Source organism: Gavia stellata, chromosome 29 (genome assembly GCF_030936135.1).
Source record: "Gavia stellata isolate bGavSte3 chromosome 29, bGavSte3.hap2, whole genome shotgun sequence".
NCBI classification, from domain to species: domain Eukaryota; kingdom Metazoa; phylum Chordata; class Aves; order Gaviiformes; family Gaviidae; genus Gavia; species Gavia stellata.
The window spans coordinates 2,103,890-2,122,345 of NC_082622.1; the positions used below are offsets into that span (position 1 = coordinate 2,103,890).

The 18,456-nt window shown below is 42.8% G+C and overlaps 1 protein-coding gene across 1 annotated transcript in view; it reads left to right on the forward strand.

The window, feature by feature from the left end:
* The window catches only part of CSMD2 (CUB and Sushi multiple domains 2), a 304,852-nt gene that overhangs the window by 37,884 nt on the left and 248,512 nt on the right, over positions 1–18,456 (forward strand). Inside the window, exon 3 of the mRNA XM_059830635.1 lies at positions 7,152–7,264. Coding sequence (XP_059686618.1) covers positions 7,152–7,264 — 113 coding nt within the window. The remainder of the gene's footprint in view (positions 1–7,151; positions 7,265–18,456) is intronic.

An 18,456-nucleotide genomic window follows, 5' to 3' on the forward strand; every position in this document is an offset into this window, starting at 1 on the left:
AATAATAAAATAAATCCAAGTCTATGATCATCTTCTATTGCATTATATGGAAAAATGAAATTTGATGCTTAGTAACTGTTCCCTGCTTGAGCCATGAAGGCCTCGTTTCAGATGGCTGTGCAGGCTTTAGGCTCTATAGATAATGCTTTTCTAGTGGGAATTGACCCAAACCTCATTTTAAACGAGCTAAGAAATCCATCCAGGCTGGGATTTATGAGCACTGTGACTGTCCCTGGAGACTGTTAGTTAATGAAGTCTGTGTCAGAGGTAAGCAAAGGACCCTTGTGGCTTGATGAATTGTACTTGGCTTGGAAAAAGGAAGAAAGTGCAGTTGATTCCTAAGTCATGCTGACACATGGGGTTGGGTTGTGTGATGTTAGATGGAGAACTGTTTGTAAAGTGCTACATTAACCCTCTGAAAAAAACATAGGTGTAGGATATGTTGTCGCGAGCAAGTTTAAGGGACCAAGAAAGCTTTTTTCCCCCTAATGCTTGTTACTGTCTTGGTAAGAAAAATATGTAGTAATGCATGTCAGAGCCAATGGATTATATTATTTTAGAAGCAACTTTAATTATCAACTAGCTGGGTGGAGGGGATGGTTGGAAAGTAGTATGGAATAAAATGGGACATGTGGTGTTGGTTGGCAGCAAAGTATCTTACAGTTGCTTCGTGAAATATGAACAAGAGAATATACAAGGAGTTACTGCTGCTTGCAACATGCCTCTGAAGATACTTGTTCAGGATCTGTTTGTAGTTTGACTCAAAAATAACAGCAGCTTGATCTTGAGCATAAATCATTCCAACAAGTTGAGTAAGTCTAAATGTGATCTGATACTGTTCCTATGTCATTACAGTATCCTTTTAAGTTGGCTGAGATTTTTTTTTTGCTCCAGAGCATCATGTCAGCCTTACAGGGATCAAAATTAAAGGACAACTGTCTAAGTAATACCAGTGAGTTCTGCCTTGCAGACAGAACTGGCTTTTAAGTGTCTGCAGCGTGCATGAGCTGGAAGTGTTCTCAGATTATGCTCTGCTTGTTTTATTGATGATTAATGAGAACATTTATGGTACCAGTTATTCTGTCAATATGGCTAAAAAAAAATCAAGCGAACATCTCATTGTAATTGCTTGTTTCTTTATTAAAGTAATACAGGAGGAAGGGAGAAAAACAAGCAATCCCTGGGGAAAAAAACTCTGGACCAGGCAAGCCTGAGGAAATGCTAGCAGAGAGTCAGCTGTCTCCTCAGGTGTCTTTCATCCACACTTACTGAAAATGGGGGATAAGATCTGCACAATTCTGGCTGAAAATGGGTGGGATCAGGTGTGTGAAAGAGGACGATGGTAGAGCTGCAGGGGATGAGCCAGGCAGAGAAGTGCTGGCTGGCTGGGAGGAGGTGGCTGGAGGAGCCGTGAGGACACTGGAGCAGGTCACTGGCTGGAGAGCAGGATGGCAGTGTGGAAAGCCCCCCTGGAGACAGGGCTACTGTTGAACCGTGCAGACAACGGTACATCAGAAACAAAGACCTGCCAGCTTCAGTTTGACTGCACGTATTGAAGTCCTTGTGCCTAGGGCAGCTATGCTTTGCTTTTTTGCCAGCTTTGTAAAAGTAGTATTTGAAATGCGTGGTGGTTCTCTTGGGATTTGGCCCGTGATTTGGAGGAGCCGTTAAACTTGTTGAGGATGAAAGATGATTTCTAAACCTGAGATAATAATAAGAATGACAAGATGTTTTTTCCCCCCTTAGACTGCTTTACCCTACACCCACTAGCAACTGTGTCTTTAAAGAAAAAAATTTGCTACTTGAAGTGAGATCTGAAATGGGATGGATTGCTGTGGATCAATTCCCTGATCTCTTGCATTTGTTCTTTTATTCTTGACATACATTCCATGAAGCAGCCTTGAGGAGGACATCCGTGAGTGACCACGGGCTTTGCATGTGGCTGTGTTTCCAGTTTCCCCTAAGACTTTTAATTTTTGAACATACATACGCACGTATTTCTGAAGGTGGTGTCCCTGCAGGACCTGGAGTCCAATGCTTATACATCTTATTTCAGCAAGACTGAGAAAGTTGCAAATGTTAATTAAGATCACTCATCTCATACCCATTTTTTCCAGAGGAAAGATTGAACACATAGCCGCTCATTGAAGCCAGTGAGTTTCCTCATTTCTACATGTACGTGAGCCAGCTGTCTAGCTGAATAAGGCATATAAAACTTGATTAAAAGTTGATTGGAAGTTATTGGGCTCTTTCTGTTGGCCCCAGTTGATAATGCATTCATGAAGTATTTGACTAATCCACCTTTAAAATGACTTCAGGTTGGCTGCTGCCTTGTTAGCTGGGTGCACAGTGTGAAAGAGGACTCACCTGCTCTTTCCAGACTGTTTTCCAAAGACCACTCCAAAGGGCTGCTCTCACTCTGAGCTGTTTTCTCACCACAGTGACTTACACCTGACTTACCTTGAATATTGTCCTGGGATAGTGCAGGGGTGTCACACTAGCACTTACAGAACCATCTCATTTAAACTGTATATAGTGGAGAGTGGTTCATTTGATGGGAGATTTTCTTTAATAGGTGCCTTTAAATTACATGCAGGAAAAAAATCACTGAAGTATGGTGTAGTGTAATTTAATGCTGGGTTAAACGATGCAATCCAGTGCGTTTTCATTAGATGTTCTGAGACACTTCTCTAGCATTTATGCTTTAAAGGCTGCTGGATTGCCAGCTGCAATAACTATTTTGATTGCAGCCTGAGCTGATGGTGGGCATCCTACCAGAAAAATAATGTGCTCTGTTTTAATTATGGCACCTGCACTCCAAAATGGGAGCCTGCGTCACAGTGTATGATACAGTTGTACTTGATACAGTGGCACAGTATAATATGCAACAGATGGAGGCGAGTGCCATTTGCAGAGGGACTGAGCTGGGGACTGTCCCGGCTGGCTGTTCTTTTTCTAGGGCAAAAGAAGTGTTTGGCTGTGAGTTGAACCTGCTGAGCGGAGCAGTCAGTGGGTCTTTGGTGCTCAACCCCTTTTGCAGGCGGCTGGGACGATTTCCCACCGGGGAAGGGCTTTGTGGCATTGGGGAAGAAGGTGATGTATCACAGAGACAAGACGGCTGGGCTCCGTGAGGAGCGGAGAGCAGCATGTCCAGGCGTCAAGCCTTAGCAGCCGCTGGCGTGCTGGGCGGCATCGGTGCTCGTGGCACTACGGAAAACCTGTAGAGAGGTGGTGGTTACAACAGCAGCTAGTTTTCACTGACGTCGGTTCTAGCGAAGTTGTTCTGTGAAGCAGATTTTGCTGTTCTGCTGCAGATGGGGAGTCATGCACCAGAAATATTTGCAATGTCTGTGGCAAACCCCAGGCAAAGAATGAAGAAGGATGCAAATAGAGTGGACGATTTCTGTGTTGATTTGTTTCAGTATATTGATTTTTGCTGTACTGTGGAGCAAGGGCGAGCTTATGAAGTGGTATTTCTGGCACTGGTTTAGTTTGGATCCTCACAGTAGGAGCAGAATTAAGCCAATGAAAAACACATTGAAAATCTCACACAATCAGTGTTGGCTCCAAGCAACTTAAGGGGATAATCACTCAATAATCCATTTGGCCAGAGGTACAGAAGAAATGAAGATGATTATTTGTGCTGTTACTACTGCCCTCACCTTCTTGTTATGGCCCTTAATAAAAACAAGAAACAGTTTGCTGCTTTTCTTTCTCATTAGCATATATATTTTTTTATTGCTACATTAAATAACAGTGATGTCAGAATTACTGTTTCATGCATGAGGCCGTTGGGGAATGATTTCATGTTCTGTCTGCCATCATGTTGATCCCCATGCTTTAAATTTGCCTGGGCTGCAGATTTAGGGAGGAAGACATGAGGACAGTTTACCAGCCAGGTCAAAACAAGGCAGGGCATCCTGCCAAGCTTGGCTGTTTCTGGGTCTTTGGAATAGGAGTGCTGAGGTTTTACAGGAGTGATTTATGCACTGGCCTTGTTCAGTCATTGTTTCTTCAAGAGGATATTGCCTGGAGAAGACGAGGACATCAGAAGGGAGAATTTTCAATTGTGTGTGTTGGTTGAAGGCTTAAGAGGAGGAATAACTTTTCTTTTGACTGCAGCTGCTTCCAGTGAGGAACAGGAGGACTTTCATCCCATTTCTAGTGCAGGTTTTCACTGCGGGAGGAGATGGAAATTAGTGGCATAGTAGGTAGGAGTTGCTATCTACATATTTTTCTTACTGAAGCAGTATTTCCTGCTTCCTTCTGAGTAAGTTCAGTTTTAGCACTAACGGGGGCACTTTTCATCTTTTGTGGACAGAAAGGCTGTTTGGTCTGAAGAGGAAGACAGTGTTTGGTCACCTTTTGTGCTGTCTCTCAGCCCATTTTCTTCTCCTTGCTCTGGGGAGACTAGACAGACACAAATGAACATCTGAAGTTAAGGGCCTGGGGAGATGGTTGGGTTTATTAATTTTTAGAGGCTCAGGAAGCCCAGAGGTTCCCGTGAAAATTGTCTCTTGAGTCAATGTGGAATCTGTAGAAAGACTGAGAACGAACCCTCAGTTACAATTTCATGCCCTTATGAACAGGCCATCCTTTTCTTTTAAGGCCCTGTAACTAGAAAATAGGAATACGTGCTTAAGGGCAATGTTGTTTTAGGTAGCACTTCCCATTGACTCCTGTGGGACACGTGCCCTTGCTTACAGGTAAGCAGACATGTAAATGTCACCCTGAATTAAAAGCGACATCTGCAAAGTGGGGTCCTCCTAGTACATAGACTGTGAACAGAATCCATGATGCAAAAGGCTTAGTTCAGAGAGAACAGCTCTACTTTGGATGTAAAAAGCACAGACTGCTGTTAACTAATTCCTAGATAATGCTAAAACACTGTGTGGTGATTAGAGGAAGAAAAATATATGGGTTCTACTGTCCATAGTATATTTTTATTAAAACTGGTCCATGCAGTCCCTGGATTTTTTGAGTATGTGAAGGTTTCAATAACCTGTTTTAATTAAACTGCAAAATAAATTAATAAAAACTATGGTACTCTTCCTCAGTTCTGTGCATGGTAAAACTACCTTGAATCCTTAAAAATCCTGGAACCTTTTATTTTTAATAAAGAGGAGCAATTGCTCTTCTAGCTTGTACAGACAATGGATTTTATAGTGAGAGTGGGTAAGTACTTCTTTGCTGACATTAAAACTTGACTGGCATCATTGGCTGGCAACTGCGTGGATTTTGCCAATAACTGGAAATTTTGCTTTAATGAGGTTCTCAGGCAGGGCATGTCAGCTTTCATTAGTCAGAGTTCAATCTGTTTGAAATAATATTTAGGTTTACTAAATTATGGCCAGAGCAACAACAGCAGGGAGATTCACTTGCTGTCTCTCGAAGTTGCCAGGGGGCTGGTGGCAACTTTAGGGAGAAATTGCTTGGGCTGGAAATTGCAGTGTATTGGTGCCTGACCCCATGGTCAGAGAGAGGATGGTGGCCCCCAAAATTGAAGATCTGATTTTGTTCTGTGGGTGCTTTTTTCATGCTGTATAATATACGAAGAGAGGAAGTACTCTGAATGAATATATACTTACATACTAAATACATACTTAGAGGTATTTCTTAAGGGGTCGGAGTGAGTTGTATCATGAGCGATCTTTTGCCCTCTCCCTAAGAAAGACTAGCCGCTGTACAAAAAGATGCGGCATAAACCTCTGAGTATGTGTGTAAGAAGCTTTAAACTTTCTTTCTTATCACAGGCTGTTTATCTTGTGCTACTTGTGTTCTTGTGTTCTGGCTTGAATACTCTTGATTTCAAATGATACCGTGTGGCCGTGAGTTCCTTCAGTTACTGCTGCTTCTGGGCTTTTGTGAAAGTCTGGTTTTAGGACAGTGATCAGGCAATGGGGTTTGCATCAGAACTTCTGCCCTTGATAATGGCAGGCAAGAATCTCAGAGACTGCTTTAAAACAAATGTTCCTTATGTAAATGTATTATGTAAATCACCTTAGCCAAGTGTAAGGAGAAGGCTTACAAGTTATAAAACTGTAATTGTTTGTGAGAAATTTACATTAGCTGTTCTTGGGATGTGTCAGTACAGCATCAGGGATTTAGTGGTTGGGATCTAATAATGCTAGTTTAAAATCCTTACCAAACAGACTTTTGTAATAAAATTAAGAGTTGTCATTTAGCTCTTGGTCTGCAAGGAAAGCCGGGGGAGGGCAGGACAGGACACCTGGGCTGTGGGTTTCCGCAGTGCTGTCTTTGCTCTACTCGCTACACGTGTCACCTTTTTATGTAGTTTTTTCTACTCTGACTTGTGGGCATGTGTCCGTATTCTAGGCTGTTCCTACAATACATCTACCAGATCATCTTGTGCAAATGATTTCATGTCCGTGGGCTTTGATTTCCTCAGTGAGTAAAGAGGAATCACAATCTTTGCTGTGGTACATATTAGATACTAGGATGTAGGATGAGGAGTGCCATCCTTGGGATTGCTCTTGCAGGCACAGTCGGGTGGGAGTTGGGGAGGATTTCTAGAAACTTCAAAACTTATCTGCTGTAAAACTACAGAACAAATACCCTGAGGGGGCTTTAATTGGTGAAAACATTTTCTTGCTTGTGCTCTTCTGCTGTTTTAGATTGTGTTTGATTTAATGTAGTTTGTATAATGCTTCAGACACTTACCTAATGTTTTTATTCCAAGGTTCTCAAAACGTGTTATAAGCGTTATTCAATAGTGTGTTGGGTTCACTCAACCTTAAATATTGTTCCCATTTCATGGGTGGGGAAAGTTACTCTGAAGGGCTCAATGACTGCTCCGAGATCAGAGAGCTGGGGTTGGCAGAGCGCTGCAGAGCAGATGTTGTTAGTGAATGAGGTGTGAATCAGATAGACTGGTTTAAAATATAGTCAATGAAGAAATACATTAGTAGTTATTCTGGTAAGCCAGAAGGTGCTAAAAGCCCAGGATGAGTTTGCCCCCGCATTTGTTGAACAGCTATTGAATTCAAGCTGTACCAGTCTGGTGGCTTTGGCTCTGAAGCTGCCCACTTCAGGCTGAGGTGTATTGGCCAACAGCTGCCCCGCTCTTCGATTTGCTATAGCAGGTCAAAGGCAGCAATGGTGAGTGTAACCTTCCTCTTGATTTTTTCCAGGTTAACGGGTTTCCAGCTGCCTGCTCCTATTGTGAGTACAGGAGTTGTGCTGTCCTTGTGGCTTGTGAGTGATTATGCGGTCAGTGCTCAAGGCTTCCAGGCAAACTATGAAGGTAAGTCTGCCCAGTTCAGTAATTGTCTTGAATTGTATCTGTATTTGGCTTATAGTAGGATGTGAAACTAAGGTGCAGAGTTTATACCAGGTATATACATACGCAGCCACTTAATCCAAGCCAGAAGTGCCTTGTTCTTGTATAATTTGATCCATTTTTTTCAGAACTCAAATTGCAGATTCCTTCCAAGTGTAATGTAGTTTTTCTCTCAGCATCTGTACTCAAAACCTCTTTAAGAGCTTATTCTGACAGCGAGGCTAGAATGACTGAGAACGAAGGGTAACTTGGGATTTGACCGTGGAATCTGCGGGGTAACAGCAAGCACAGTGCCCCGTGTAGCCACTGGCATTTACAGCTGAGACAGTGGGGACGGCAGAGCAATGCATACTCGGACATTAGTGCATTTTTCCTTTATATTCTCTTCACTTGCCATTTTTTCTTTTCCCTGCACTTTCCTCCCCAAATGTTTAAATTCACCTCCTGTGTCTTTTGTCATAAATGTGCAGTGTTTAGTGGTTGTGGAGGTAAAGGATTGTAATGTGAAGGCTTGGTAGCTTCAGAAACACTTGGACAGTGGAAGTCATCAGATATATGAAAGAACTGTTTGCAGTAGAAAGCAGGTCATGATTGTAGTATGAGCTGGTACTGCTGGGGAAATGACGAATTAACCATGCTAAAATTTAAGATACATTTGTTGATTATTGAAACTAAAATGTTGTTTCTATGCCAGTAAATGTTTTTCTTTGGAGTCCTTACAAGTTCTCAGCCTTAATGATAATTTTTGGTGATGAGTCCTACCGGACAATTACCCAATACATTAGGCCAGGCAGATGCCTTCATTTAGATGATGTTGTAGTCTCTTAACATTTTCTGCACTTGACAATGGTTCAGGAGAATTCTGTTTAAATACCCCCTAATTTCTGATTAAACCTTTGCTCTGCCTTGAGGTGGCAGTGGCACTAAGACATTTTTATTTGTCTTGAAGTGATCAGTGTGTTAGCAGGTGTTAGGTATGGTGAGGCAACGGGTTCAAGTTCATCTTGGTCGGCGACCATGCTCTGCGTATTCACAGGGTAGGTGCCTACTGGGGATGCTGTTGGCTGGTGCTGTGTGGTGGCTGTGAGGACAGGCGAGGAGAGGCAGATCCTGCTGCCGGTTTGCAGAATCTTTGCTAGAACGTATGTCAATCGTTGGGTCTACTAGACGTGACAGTACATTGCTCCCAAATTGTGTGATAGAGGACATGCAGCTGGTTTTGTACTTTCTTGACATTTAGAGATTTTTTTGGCATTTACACACAGTTACTTGTACACTTCCTTATGTTCTTTTTATTATCTTGATGCAGTAGGTAATCTTGTACAAAGGCTTTTTCCAGGGCTGCCCTTTAGTCACATATATTTTAAATTAGCTGAAGTTTATTTGGATGGTGACTAGGAGGCTTTAAAGCAGGTAACCGTGAGTGCATCTCCAGGAGAAAAAAAGAAATGTATTTAAAACTTAACCTGAGGGCCGCGGAGCATTGGTGTAAATGAAAGCTTCATTTTGAGAGGGAGAGGGGCAGGCTTGCTAAATGTGCTGCTCTGAGCCTGCCTCAAAACAAGCTACTTGCTGTGTTTGAATTGTTGCTAACTGAGACTAAAGGAAGAGATAAGTGTGTTTTTGATCAGAGGGACGTGCTGCTGCTGCAATGCTGTTTCAGTTCATTGGTAATCTACAACTCTGAATAACTTGTGATTTGATAATTCATGTTTAAAGACAAAACAATGCATCAGAGTTACAGAATCACTAAGGTTGGAAAAGATCTGCAAGATCATCAAGTCCAACCATCAACCCAACCCAACCATGTCCCGCAGTGCCACGTCCACATGTTCCTTGAACACCTCCAGTGACGGTGACTCCACCACCTCCCTGGGCAGCCTCTTCCAGTGCTTCACCACTCTCTCAGGAAAGAAATTTTTCCTAATATCCAGCCTAAACCTCTCCTGGTACAACTTGAGGCCATTTTCTCTTGTCCTGTCACTTGGGAGAAGAGACCAACACCCACCTCACCACAACCCCCTTTCAGGTAATTGTAGAGAGCGATAAGTCCTTGCAGTAAATGGCTCCTTTATGATCTGCTATCAAAGTACGTTCATTATTCTCCTCCTCCCTTTAAGCAGTCTTTGGGAAGTGCACCAGAAGAAACAGAATTTTAAAATTGGAACAAAAGGTCTCAAGAACTTTTTTAAAGGTGGACAGGAAGAAAGTATGTAGTTGGAGGCATCAAAGTGACACACAAACATTGTGCTTACACTGATGTCTGCTCTAGCCTGACCCTCTGGGAAATACATAAATTGAGGTTGGCTTTATCTGAGTTAACATCTTCCTAGCTTATCTAGTTAGTATGATGCCTGCATGATGAGATCTCTCACAAGCAATTTCTTGAAAACAACACAGACATCTCCTGCTCATACCTGTATATATGTTTCTTACTTTCTGGTTGTTTCAGGACACACAGTTCAGATCTACGTTTCACTGGCTAAAAAAGGGAGAGCTTGCGTGCAGTGGTGGTGGAATCTATTAAAAAACATTTGTACTATGCAAAGTTTAGAGATGCTATAAGAACAGATAGAGTGAGTTTCTGAAAGTCTGCAGAGCTTTTTTTCAAAGCCTCAGGTAAGGCAGGTGCCAGAGGTGGCAGTGGAAATTGAGGAATAGCCAGCTCCGGGGGTGCTGTGCTGCTTCTTTCTTGAGCTCACAGTTTTCTGACTTCGTTATGTTATTGTGCCTTGCTGCTAGATCTTCCTTAATCCTCTCTTCCTCATTGTCTGACTTCCTCATTTTTCTTCATGTAGTTTGGTGTGTGTTGCCAGCTTGTTTCCGTCTGCTTTCATTGTCTGATTCTTCATGTTCTCAGATCTCTTGCTGTTGGTTGTGATTTTTCTATAGATGCCAAATATTGTTTCAAAACCCAGTAAACAGCAGGGATTTTATAGTCATTCTTCTGCTGTGGAAGACAGTGTGGAGAGCAAGCAAAGGCTGATGTTGTCCTTGCCCAGCAGTCTCAAGGAGCGGCAATGGTTGTGACAGAGGACAATGCTGTTGGGGATGCAGCATCTCTGGGTTTAAGGCACCGGGTCACAGCTTCAGAGGTCTGGCTTCTCTTCCCAGCTGTGGTGCAGGTGGTTCTGCATGATTTCCCGTTGGCCGAGTAGTCTGGGTTCCCAAATTCCAGGTTGCAAAACAAGGTTGGAATGGCTGCTTGTTGTGCATGCTGCTATGAATTTGTGTTCAGGAATGGACGCGCAGCAGTCAGCTGCTATATGGCGTTGTGACTACAGGAAAACCCACAGCAGTGCCACAGTTTGAGATGTGACTAGATCAGCACAAATAACTGTCATTAAGAGGATGATCTGGCAAAAGGAACTGGGGCAACCATTGCAGGATGTCTGGGAATGAAAAATTGCCAGCTTTTTCTCGCTGCAGTGAAAGAACAGTGAAAATTTCATTTCCATTTAAATATAATACTTAGATCAGAAGGTAATTTTTTTACTGAAGGGATTCATTTACTAAATGTAAGCAGTTCTTATGAACCTCCATTTCAGAACATCATTTGGAAAATACTTGAATTAAGTGCTTTTATGCTCTTAGCATCCTTATTTTTTTTTCCTGTTAAACTGTCCCTTGTAGTCAACATAATTTCACACTTAGCTTTGTTTGCCCTCAGACTGTGGGATTTTTTCCTTTTTTTATGACTAAATGATTGTTCTGAAAAATCTTAACCAGCTGTTGTGGAGAGGCTTGCATTTCATTTCAACTACAGGAGAGTTTTGAAGTAGACAGCTATAAATAATCTAAGTTAAAATTTTACTAGGACTTGAATCTTGACAGTCTCATCTTGTGAAAAATAGTCCTGAAGATTTAATGACCAAAAATGACCAATGCTTCCATTTATTGCTTCCCCTGAAAGGTGTGTGGAGCTAATATTAAGGCACATGCCTAGACTACAATGTGAAATTAATTACAATCACTGCTGCCACACACCTGATGAATACATAGTAAGTTGACATTTAAAATAAATTGGGCAAGTCTTTCACAATAAGAGGAAAATTGATATAAATTCCATATCATTTCCTCAATAATGCTAGTAACAGTTCATGAGGAATACCAGGTGGGGTTTTTTAGTTTACTAATGTAGATATAAAATAAAATTACATTATTATTTGTAAACCATTACCTCTTGGCTGCCTTGTTGGTCCTGAGGGTATGAAAAATAGAAAGGGATTTAAGGAAAGATACCCAGACCTGCTCTTTATCATACATGACTGGAGAGCAATGCTATAAACCACTGAGGCTCGTGAGCCTTAATGAAACTTTATGCTTTTCAAGGCAGTACAGGTCCTTTCTGATTCTCTTTATCAAACTCTAAGCAAGTGGTCAGGGCCTGAGTACCTTGCATAGAACGTATTTCTGCTCTGATGTCGTGTGTTACAGCTGCTGCCGAGTCGGGGGTGTTGGGCAGCTGGCGGGGACAGGGCGGTTGCGCAGGGCTTCCGAGTGGGGCGAGCGCTGGCTGCGCGGGACGGGGCTGAGGAGCAGAAGGGTGCGGCGTGCCAGTTGCACCCACCCTGGAGCCCCGTGTCTGAATGTTGTGCTCTGGGTGTGGGCAAAAGCACAAGCAGACAAGGAGAGCAGAGGACAGATAACACTTATGTGAGAAGCTGAAGCACAGGAAAGACCAGTGACTGGCTGAGTTCATGGAACACTGCAGGCTGAAAACTGGTTTTTATACACCAAGGGGGATAGCTGATCTCAGTCTGCTAACCAGATGTTTTCTTCAAACAGTGCAGAAACCTGTAGAAGGCACAGGGTTCTCACCTGGGACTTGTCCTGCGGTGGCTAGGACAGCGTTGTCCGGTGGATTCCCAGTAGGAACAGGAAGGAATTGGGTTCTTTAACTTTGTCCCTGTCCTGCTATACTGATGTTCTCAAGTCAGTTTTGCACAGTGCCTCAGTTTCTCTCTCTTTCTCTCAAATGGGATTATATTTTCATTCATGGTGTTTGAGTTCTAACAGTGAAAATACGATATAAAAGAAAGGGGATGCAATTATGTTGAATACATATTTTTTTAGGAATCCTCATCTATGTAATTTTTAGAGTTCTAGTGTTAATTTTTTTAAAAGCAAAATTCAGTTAGAAGCCCCTGGAAAGAAGCAGGGCGTTTTGGACTCTGGACTTTGCTGCAGAAGCAGTGCTGTGTAATGCAGTGAGATTTAACAGTAGGTGAAGATTTTCCTTTCCAAGACATCGTGTTTGATTACAGCTGCAACAAATTTGATAGCTGCAAACACTAAGTGCCTGATTGAAAAGAAACAATTATGCCTAGAAGAACACTGCTTATTTTAAGAAATTAGAAGTGTTTAAATACAGAGGGAAACAGCCCCAAGTAAATGGTGCTGTTTTCCTTCATAATAAATACCCTCCTCTTAAGCACAAATATCTCATTCTTTAGAGGGTTGTTTGTCAAGTTGTGCATACATATTTAGAAAATACAATTAAAACCTGGTTCCTGTTCCTCTTTGACCATTCCTTTTGCCAAACCTGAATGAGGTTTCCTGACTCGGTGCTGCTCTGTGGATGTATTGCCACTGCGTGCAAGTTGTGAAACCATTTCATTTCTGTGTTCCTGTCTGCCGTTCAACTTCAAAGTAATGCTTGCCCCATTAATGGAAGACAAATTGATCAATGAGATTTCTCTGTCTTTGGAAACAGATTACTCAAGATTTTTGTAAAAACAGATAACTGTTTAAATCAGCTTCTTATCATGGTGAAGACCAACACTGTCCTTGGGGAAAAAAACCCTAAGAAAATGGGGATTCTCCAAAGCTTTTATTTTTTTGGAAGTCCTCTGATCAATTGGGAAATAGTGATCTCCTTTTTCAAAGACCAGAGTGGAGGAATTTGGATGCACAAATCCTTTGTCTTTTGAAAATGAGTCTTTAATATAAAATTCTGGGAAGTGTTTCTGAAAATTTGGCTGTAATTTGCTTGTGCTATGAGTAAAACTTGGGCTCTGATGGTTTGGATCAGGGGTTGTGAGGAAGTTCTTCAGTAACAGCTGAGATTCCTCAGTCTTGTCTGCTTGCAGTTGACACTGGGGGGTCAAAGCTGTTATGGGGAGTAGAGAATCTCAAAGGCTTGAAGAGATACTGAAGTGAAAGGGTGGTGAAGGAGCTGGGAGCAGCCTACCAGAGACGGTGTGTGGCCGCACTGTCCGTGGGCTGGTCGGTGGTTACACGGTGTCTCACGCTTGTCCAGTGGCTGCTCAAAGCGTATTCTCCATCTGTGTAAATAAATTTCGGAACTGCCAGGCTAGTATGGAATAGGCTAAATTTTTTTTAAAGCCGTAACCGAATGTGCTTTTTATGCCAATTTGCCTTCTGAGCGAAGACCGTATTGGGTTCATTGAAACACCCAGCTGGGTCCCAATTCTCTTGGTACCTCAATCACAATTTGAAGCATACAGGGTTCTTGGTAAATTTACTGGCTTGATGCTTTTCTCCTTTTTCAGAGCAAGGCAAATGAATGTGAATCCTGAGTTGTAGCAAAGTACAGATTAACCCTTGTTCTGCTGGCAGTGGGAAGGATGAGGGCTCTGAGCCTTCCTCTGCTGCTCCTTTTTTCTGGAAGTTTGACACTGCTTTATTTGTCTGAGGATTGAATCTCTTCAAGAGATGGTTTAATGTGTTCAAAACCAAAATGGCCTTGCAGTTAAATGTGCAGATCTGGATGCCAGAGTGCATGGACTCTTCAACAGCTACTTTTACTTTGGTGTGCTTAGTACTGGGCATGTTGAGTGTGTGATGTAAAGCTTTCAAGGACTGTGCAATACCTTTGTAGGACTTTTCTGTTTTGATAGACATAGTTCTTTACTTCCCATTCATTCAACTGCTCCTGCAGTTTTTGTCATTTCATCCTTACACGCTGAGCTTAACGTACCTTGCCTTAGTGGCTTTTTCTTCTTTGTTTACTGTGCCTCCTAATTTTAGTATCAGTTGTGACCTGGGAAAGGTTTAGCTTTCTCTCCCTCAGGCTGATCTCTCCCTCCTCCCCTGCATCTCACAAGCTGAGTAAGGGTCATGCTGGACTCGGTGCTTGGAAGGGAGCCTTTCCTGGGAAATCCTGTGGTGCCGATGGGAGGTAGGGTTGGTGAGTCAGCAGATAGTACCGAGATAGTGAATCTGGCATTGCGTGTTTCCTTCTTTTGAAAGAATGAAGAAAATTCATATTGGGATGAGGACTGTGATTACAATCAGTGCTGCTTTGCTTCTGCAGGTGCTTTCTTTAGCTTCAGGCACACAATCAGAGTAGCTTCGCGCCTCTGAATATTAAAGGACATGTACCAAATCTGTGAGTGTTAATAAGATACTAAATACAAAATGAGTCTCGCATACTGATGTTGTCTTCCCATTTAGACAATATTTTAATGTTTTAAAATGTCTTCTGGATTTCAGGTGAGTAGGGTGCTCTGCTTTTTCTGGGCTGGTACAGTATTAGGCTGTACTGCTTGATGTTCTGATTCAGTGGTGGTTGTAACCGGTGAAATGATTCCTAAATGTATAAATAGCCAGAGCTCTGTGCTGAATCCACCCTATTACTTTTCATTATTAAAGAGCTGTGCTCAAGAATTAGTTTTAATTAAAAAAAGTTTGTGGCTCTCACAGTTTGTAGAGATAAAGCTATGGAGAAGAACAGCATGGGAAGCTATAAAATGGTGTTTCTCTGAATGTGCCAACACTCAAACAGTGAGTTCAAAATGCCCCTTTGTCTCTAAGAGGCTTTAACACTGTAACTTTGAGATGTTCTTTACTATTTTAAACTAATTCACAGCAGATGATTGCAGCAGAGATGCAGAGTGGGTTTGTTCCTTTCAGCTCTCTCTAGGCTGTTTGCAGACAGGGAAACCCGGCTGCACTTTATGCTGCTACCCAGGAGCAGCAGCCCAAACTCCATCTTCTGTGATGTTGGTGCAAAATACTGTTACCCCTCTGAAAACCTGCTGATGGAATTAGTTGTATTGAATTGATGGCAAAATATTATGTGGAGATTTCTGTGCTCATTACATATTGTTCTTTTTATAGTTAATTTGTTCAAAATTGTAATTAAATTTCAGAAAACTTCCCATCTGTTTGTATTGTGGAACCGCAGAACCTAAAAACCTTCCTGAAGAGTTTAAATCTTGTTTGTTGCTAATTATGTGGACTGCTGTCAAGAGGAATCACCCATATCTTATATGTAGGCCCACCATATGGAGAAGCAATGAAATAGCAGAGGACAGCAGCAGATGACCTGGGAGTTTTCATCTAATTCTACATATAAAAACTGTTGTATTAGTTTATTTTTCTTCAGTAGCTTGCTTAGAGCATTCAAACCAGCCAAAGATCAGCAGTCGAGATCCTAAATTGGCTGTGCTGGCCTCGTGTGCTTCTTAATACCTATTGTCACTGTATCTTATTGTTAATATCTTAGCAGGTTTGTGGATGAGTTGACTTGTTTTGAGTCGCATTGCTGTTTCCAAATGGCTGTAAAAGAACTGATTGTTCTAGAAACAAAGCAAGTACTCCTCAGATCATGGCTGAATATTGATATTCCTATGTCTGAAATGTCCCAATCCATTTTAATACATGGGGATTGAAAAAGCATGATTGATCATAATGAACATCATGCCTGAAAGAAAGGATAGGAACAAAAACTAGGTGCTATCCCTTTTGTTGTCACTGCTGCCTGTCAAGCAGCAATAAACCTGGAGGGAAGCAGAAAGATCTCCAGTCTTGCTGGGGAGGGAGGCGGTGATGCTGTGACACTGTCTAATGATAAATAGCAAAAGGATAACATAGCCCTGCAGCAGCTTTGCCTCCTGCTCCGCTGTGCCGGAACATCTGGCACGGTTTTGCAGCGGAGCGCGGCGGGAGGTGAGGAGCAGGAGAGCGCTGTGCACCACCGTGCTCACCGCGCTCATCTTGGGGTTCATAACGCTGCGCTTAGGAATGCGTGCGTAGAGTGCTGCCAAAGCTATGCCAGACCATGCAGCTGTTCAGTCAGCACAGTGCGTTTTAATTTGCTTCTTACTTGCAAAGTATTAGTATTTGGGCTACGTGATAAACCAAGGTACAAATAAGCAGTAAGGCAACATGGCATTGTCAATAATATTGAGTGACAGGATTGTTTTACATGGTGTAGCATCTGGAAGAGAAGTAGTTTTATAATTAGATTTAAAGCATAGCATTGGATTGAGTCTGTCTCCAATTAAGTGTTTTCTACCTAATGTAAAAAATTTGGTTGGCAATTGGTTTGCCTGTCATATGGTTTCAGAATTTTTTATGGCTCCTTTTTGGAATTTTTCCACAAAATCTCAGCTCTGTATCTGTGTCCGTGTGCAACTACACTTTCATTTAATGTGCCACATGCATATTGGAAACAAATGATTTTGCACAGTCAACTGTTGTGTTCAGTCACGTGTTTGGAGCGGTGGATGCAAACTTGATGAGAGAAATAGGGACGTGTCTGGTTGGTGGAAGTCAGTCAATGGGGCTTTATATCCCAAATTGGCCTGAGCTCCTGCCAGGGCGTCTTGCTCCCCTTTGCTACTGGCCTGTGCTAGCACTGGAAGAACTGGTGTTGTCTTGACAGTGAATACATACCTTTGATGTCTTAGCTGTGATGTTAAAAAAAAAAAAGATACTTCAGGATTTGGTAGTAGTTCAGACAAAAGCAGTTGTTTTATAAAAAACTTTTAAAGGGCAAAGAGCCACCTGAGAAATCTAAAGTTGGCTCGTAAACCCTATTTTGCTATTTATTTCCAGTTATCTGTATCTGTTTACTACTTTTTGTTCCGTGGAGGAAACTGTTCTCATGGTCAGAAGCATAGTCCAGTCACCAGTGGCATTTCAGCCTTGAAAGGGAAATGAATGGCAAATTGGCATGACAGCGGTGACTCAATTATTTTTCACAGCCTTGGCAGGAACCGGTCTAAGTGCTGCGCGGTCTGATACTTGCAGATGATGTCCAATAAATTTGCTGAAGTACAATCAAGCAAATAAGCCAGGTGTTTGCCCCTTGCAGTGTTTATGAGCTTGGTGCTCTGTCAGGTGGTCAGGCACTCATAAAATACAAATCTTGATTAGAAGATGGAGAAATAAATGTTAAGAGCTGTGCTGGCCACTGTTTTCCTGGGAAGTGTGGCTAGGGATCCTTGCACTTGTTTGTCAATGGGCGCTTCTTTTCTTTAGGTGGGGGGAGCGTTCGGGTGTGAATACCTCCTGGTGTGCAAAGCTGAAATCAGCTCCGTTGCCAGCTGAGGTGCAGTTGGCTTTGAGTAATGAGCCTCTTGCGAGTGCCCGAGGTCAGGTACTTGTGCGGCTGGTGCCGTTTGTAGCCTTGGCTTAACAAAGCAGTGAGCTCTGGGCCCTGGTGACTTGCAGAAGCTGCATCTGAGTGAGGGAAAATACCTTAAAAGCTCCACTTCAGTTGGCGTTCGTGCTTAGTCTGCTGTCAGACGGGTGTGAGCCCGTGATGGACGGCGGTGCACGGAGGGGTCCTGGGCCAGACCCTCAGCTGGGGTAAATTGGGTTTGCTCTGATTTCAGTGGATCTTCGTGCAGTTGCTTAAGTCCGGCGGGTGGCTGGTGCTGAGCACCCATCAGGATGGGGAAGCTAACCTGGAGCATGTGGGTTTGGGTGGGGGGTTTCAGTGGGTCTGCTGGAGGGGGATGAGGCTGGGGAGGCTGCAGTCTGGGCTTCTGTTGGACCCTTTGTTTGCCTAAGCTGATCACGCAGCTTCTCGTGGCAGGGCTTGTTCCCAGAGGCTTGTGGTGTTGGTACTGGAGAGCCTGTGCTACTTGGTAGGACGTTTCGTGCTGTGACAGCCTGGAGTCACTGCTCTGTAAATGTCAGTGCAAGTGAGGTGCTGTTGCGGCGTAGGATTCATGTCATGAATACAAGGGCGGAGGGTTGGTGGCTGTGGATATGCTGCTCTGAACTCCTCTTGCTGTCTGTGTGTGTTAACATTGTTCAAACAAGGGTAGGAGAAGAGCTTGTACTGAAGACTGGGGTTTTTTGGATATCCGTGTGGCTTTGCCCCTGAAGCCAGAAACACGGCAGAGGGGCTCCCTGTTTCAGTAAATGCCGTGGTAGATGCGTTGCTTTCCATTATG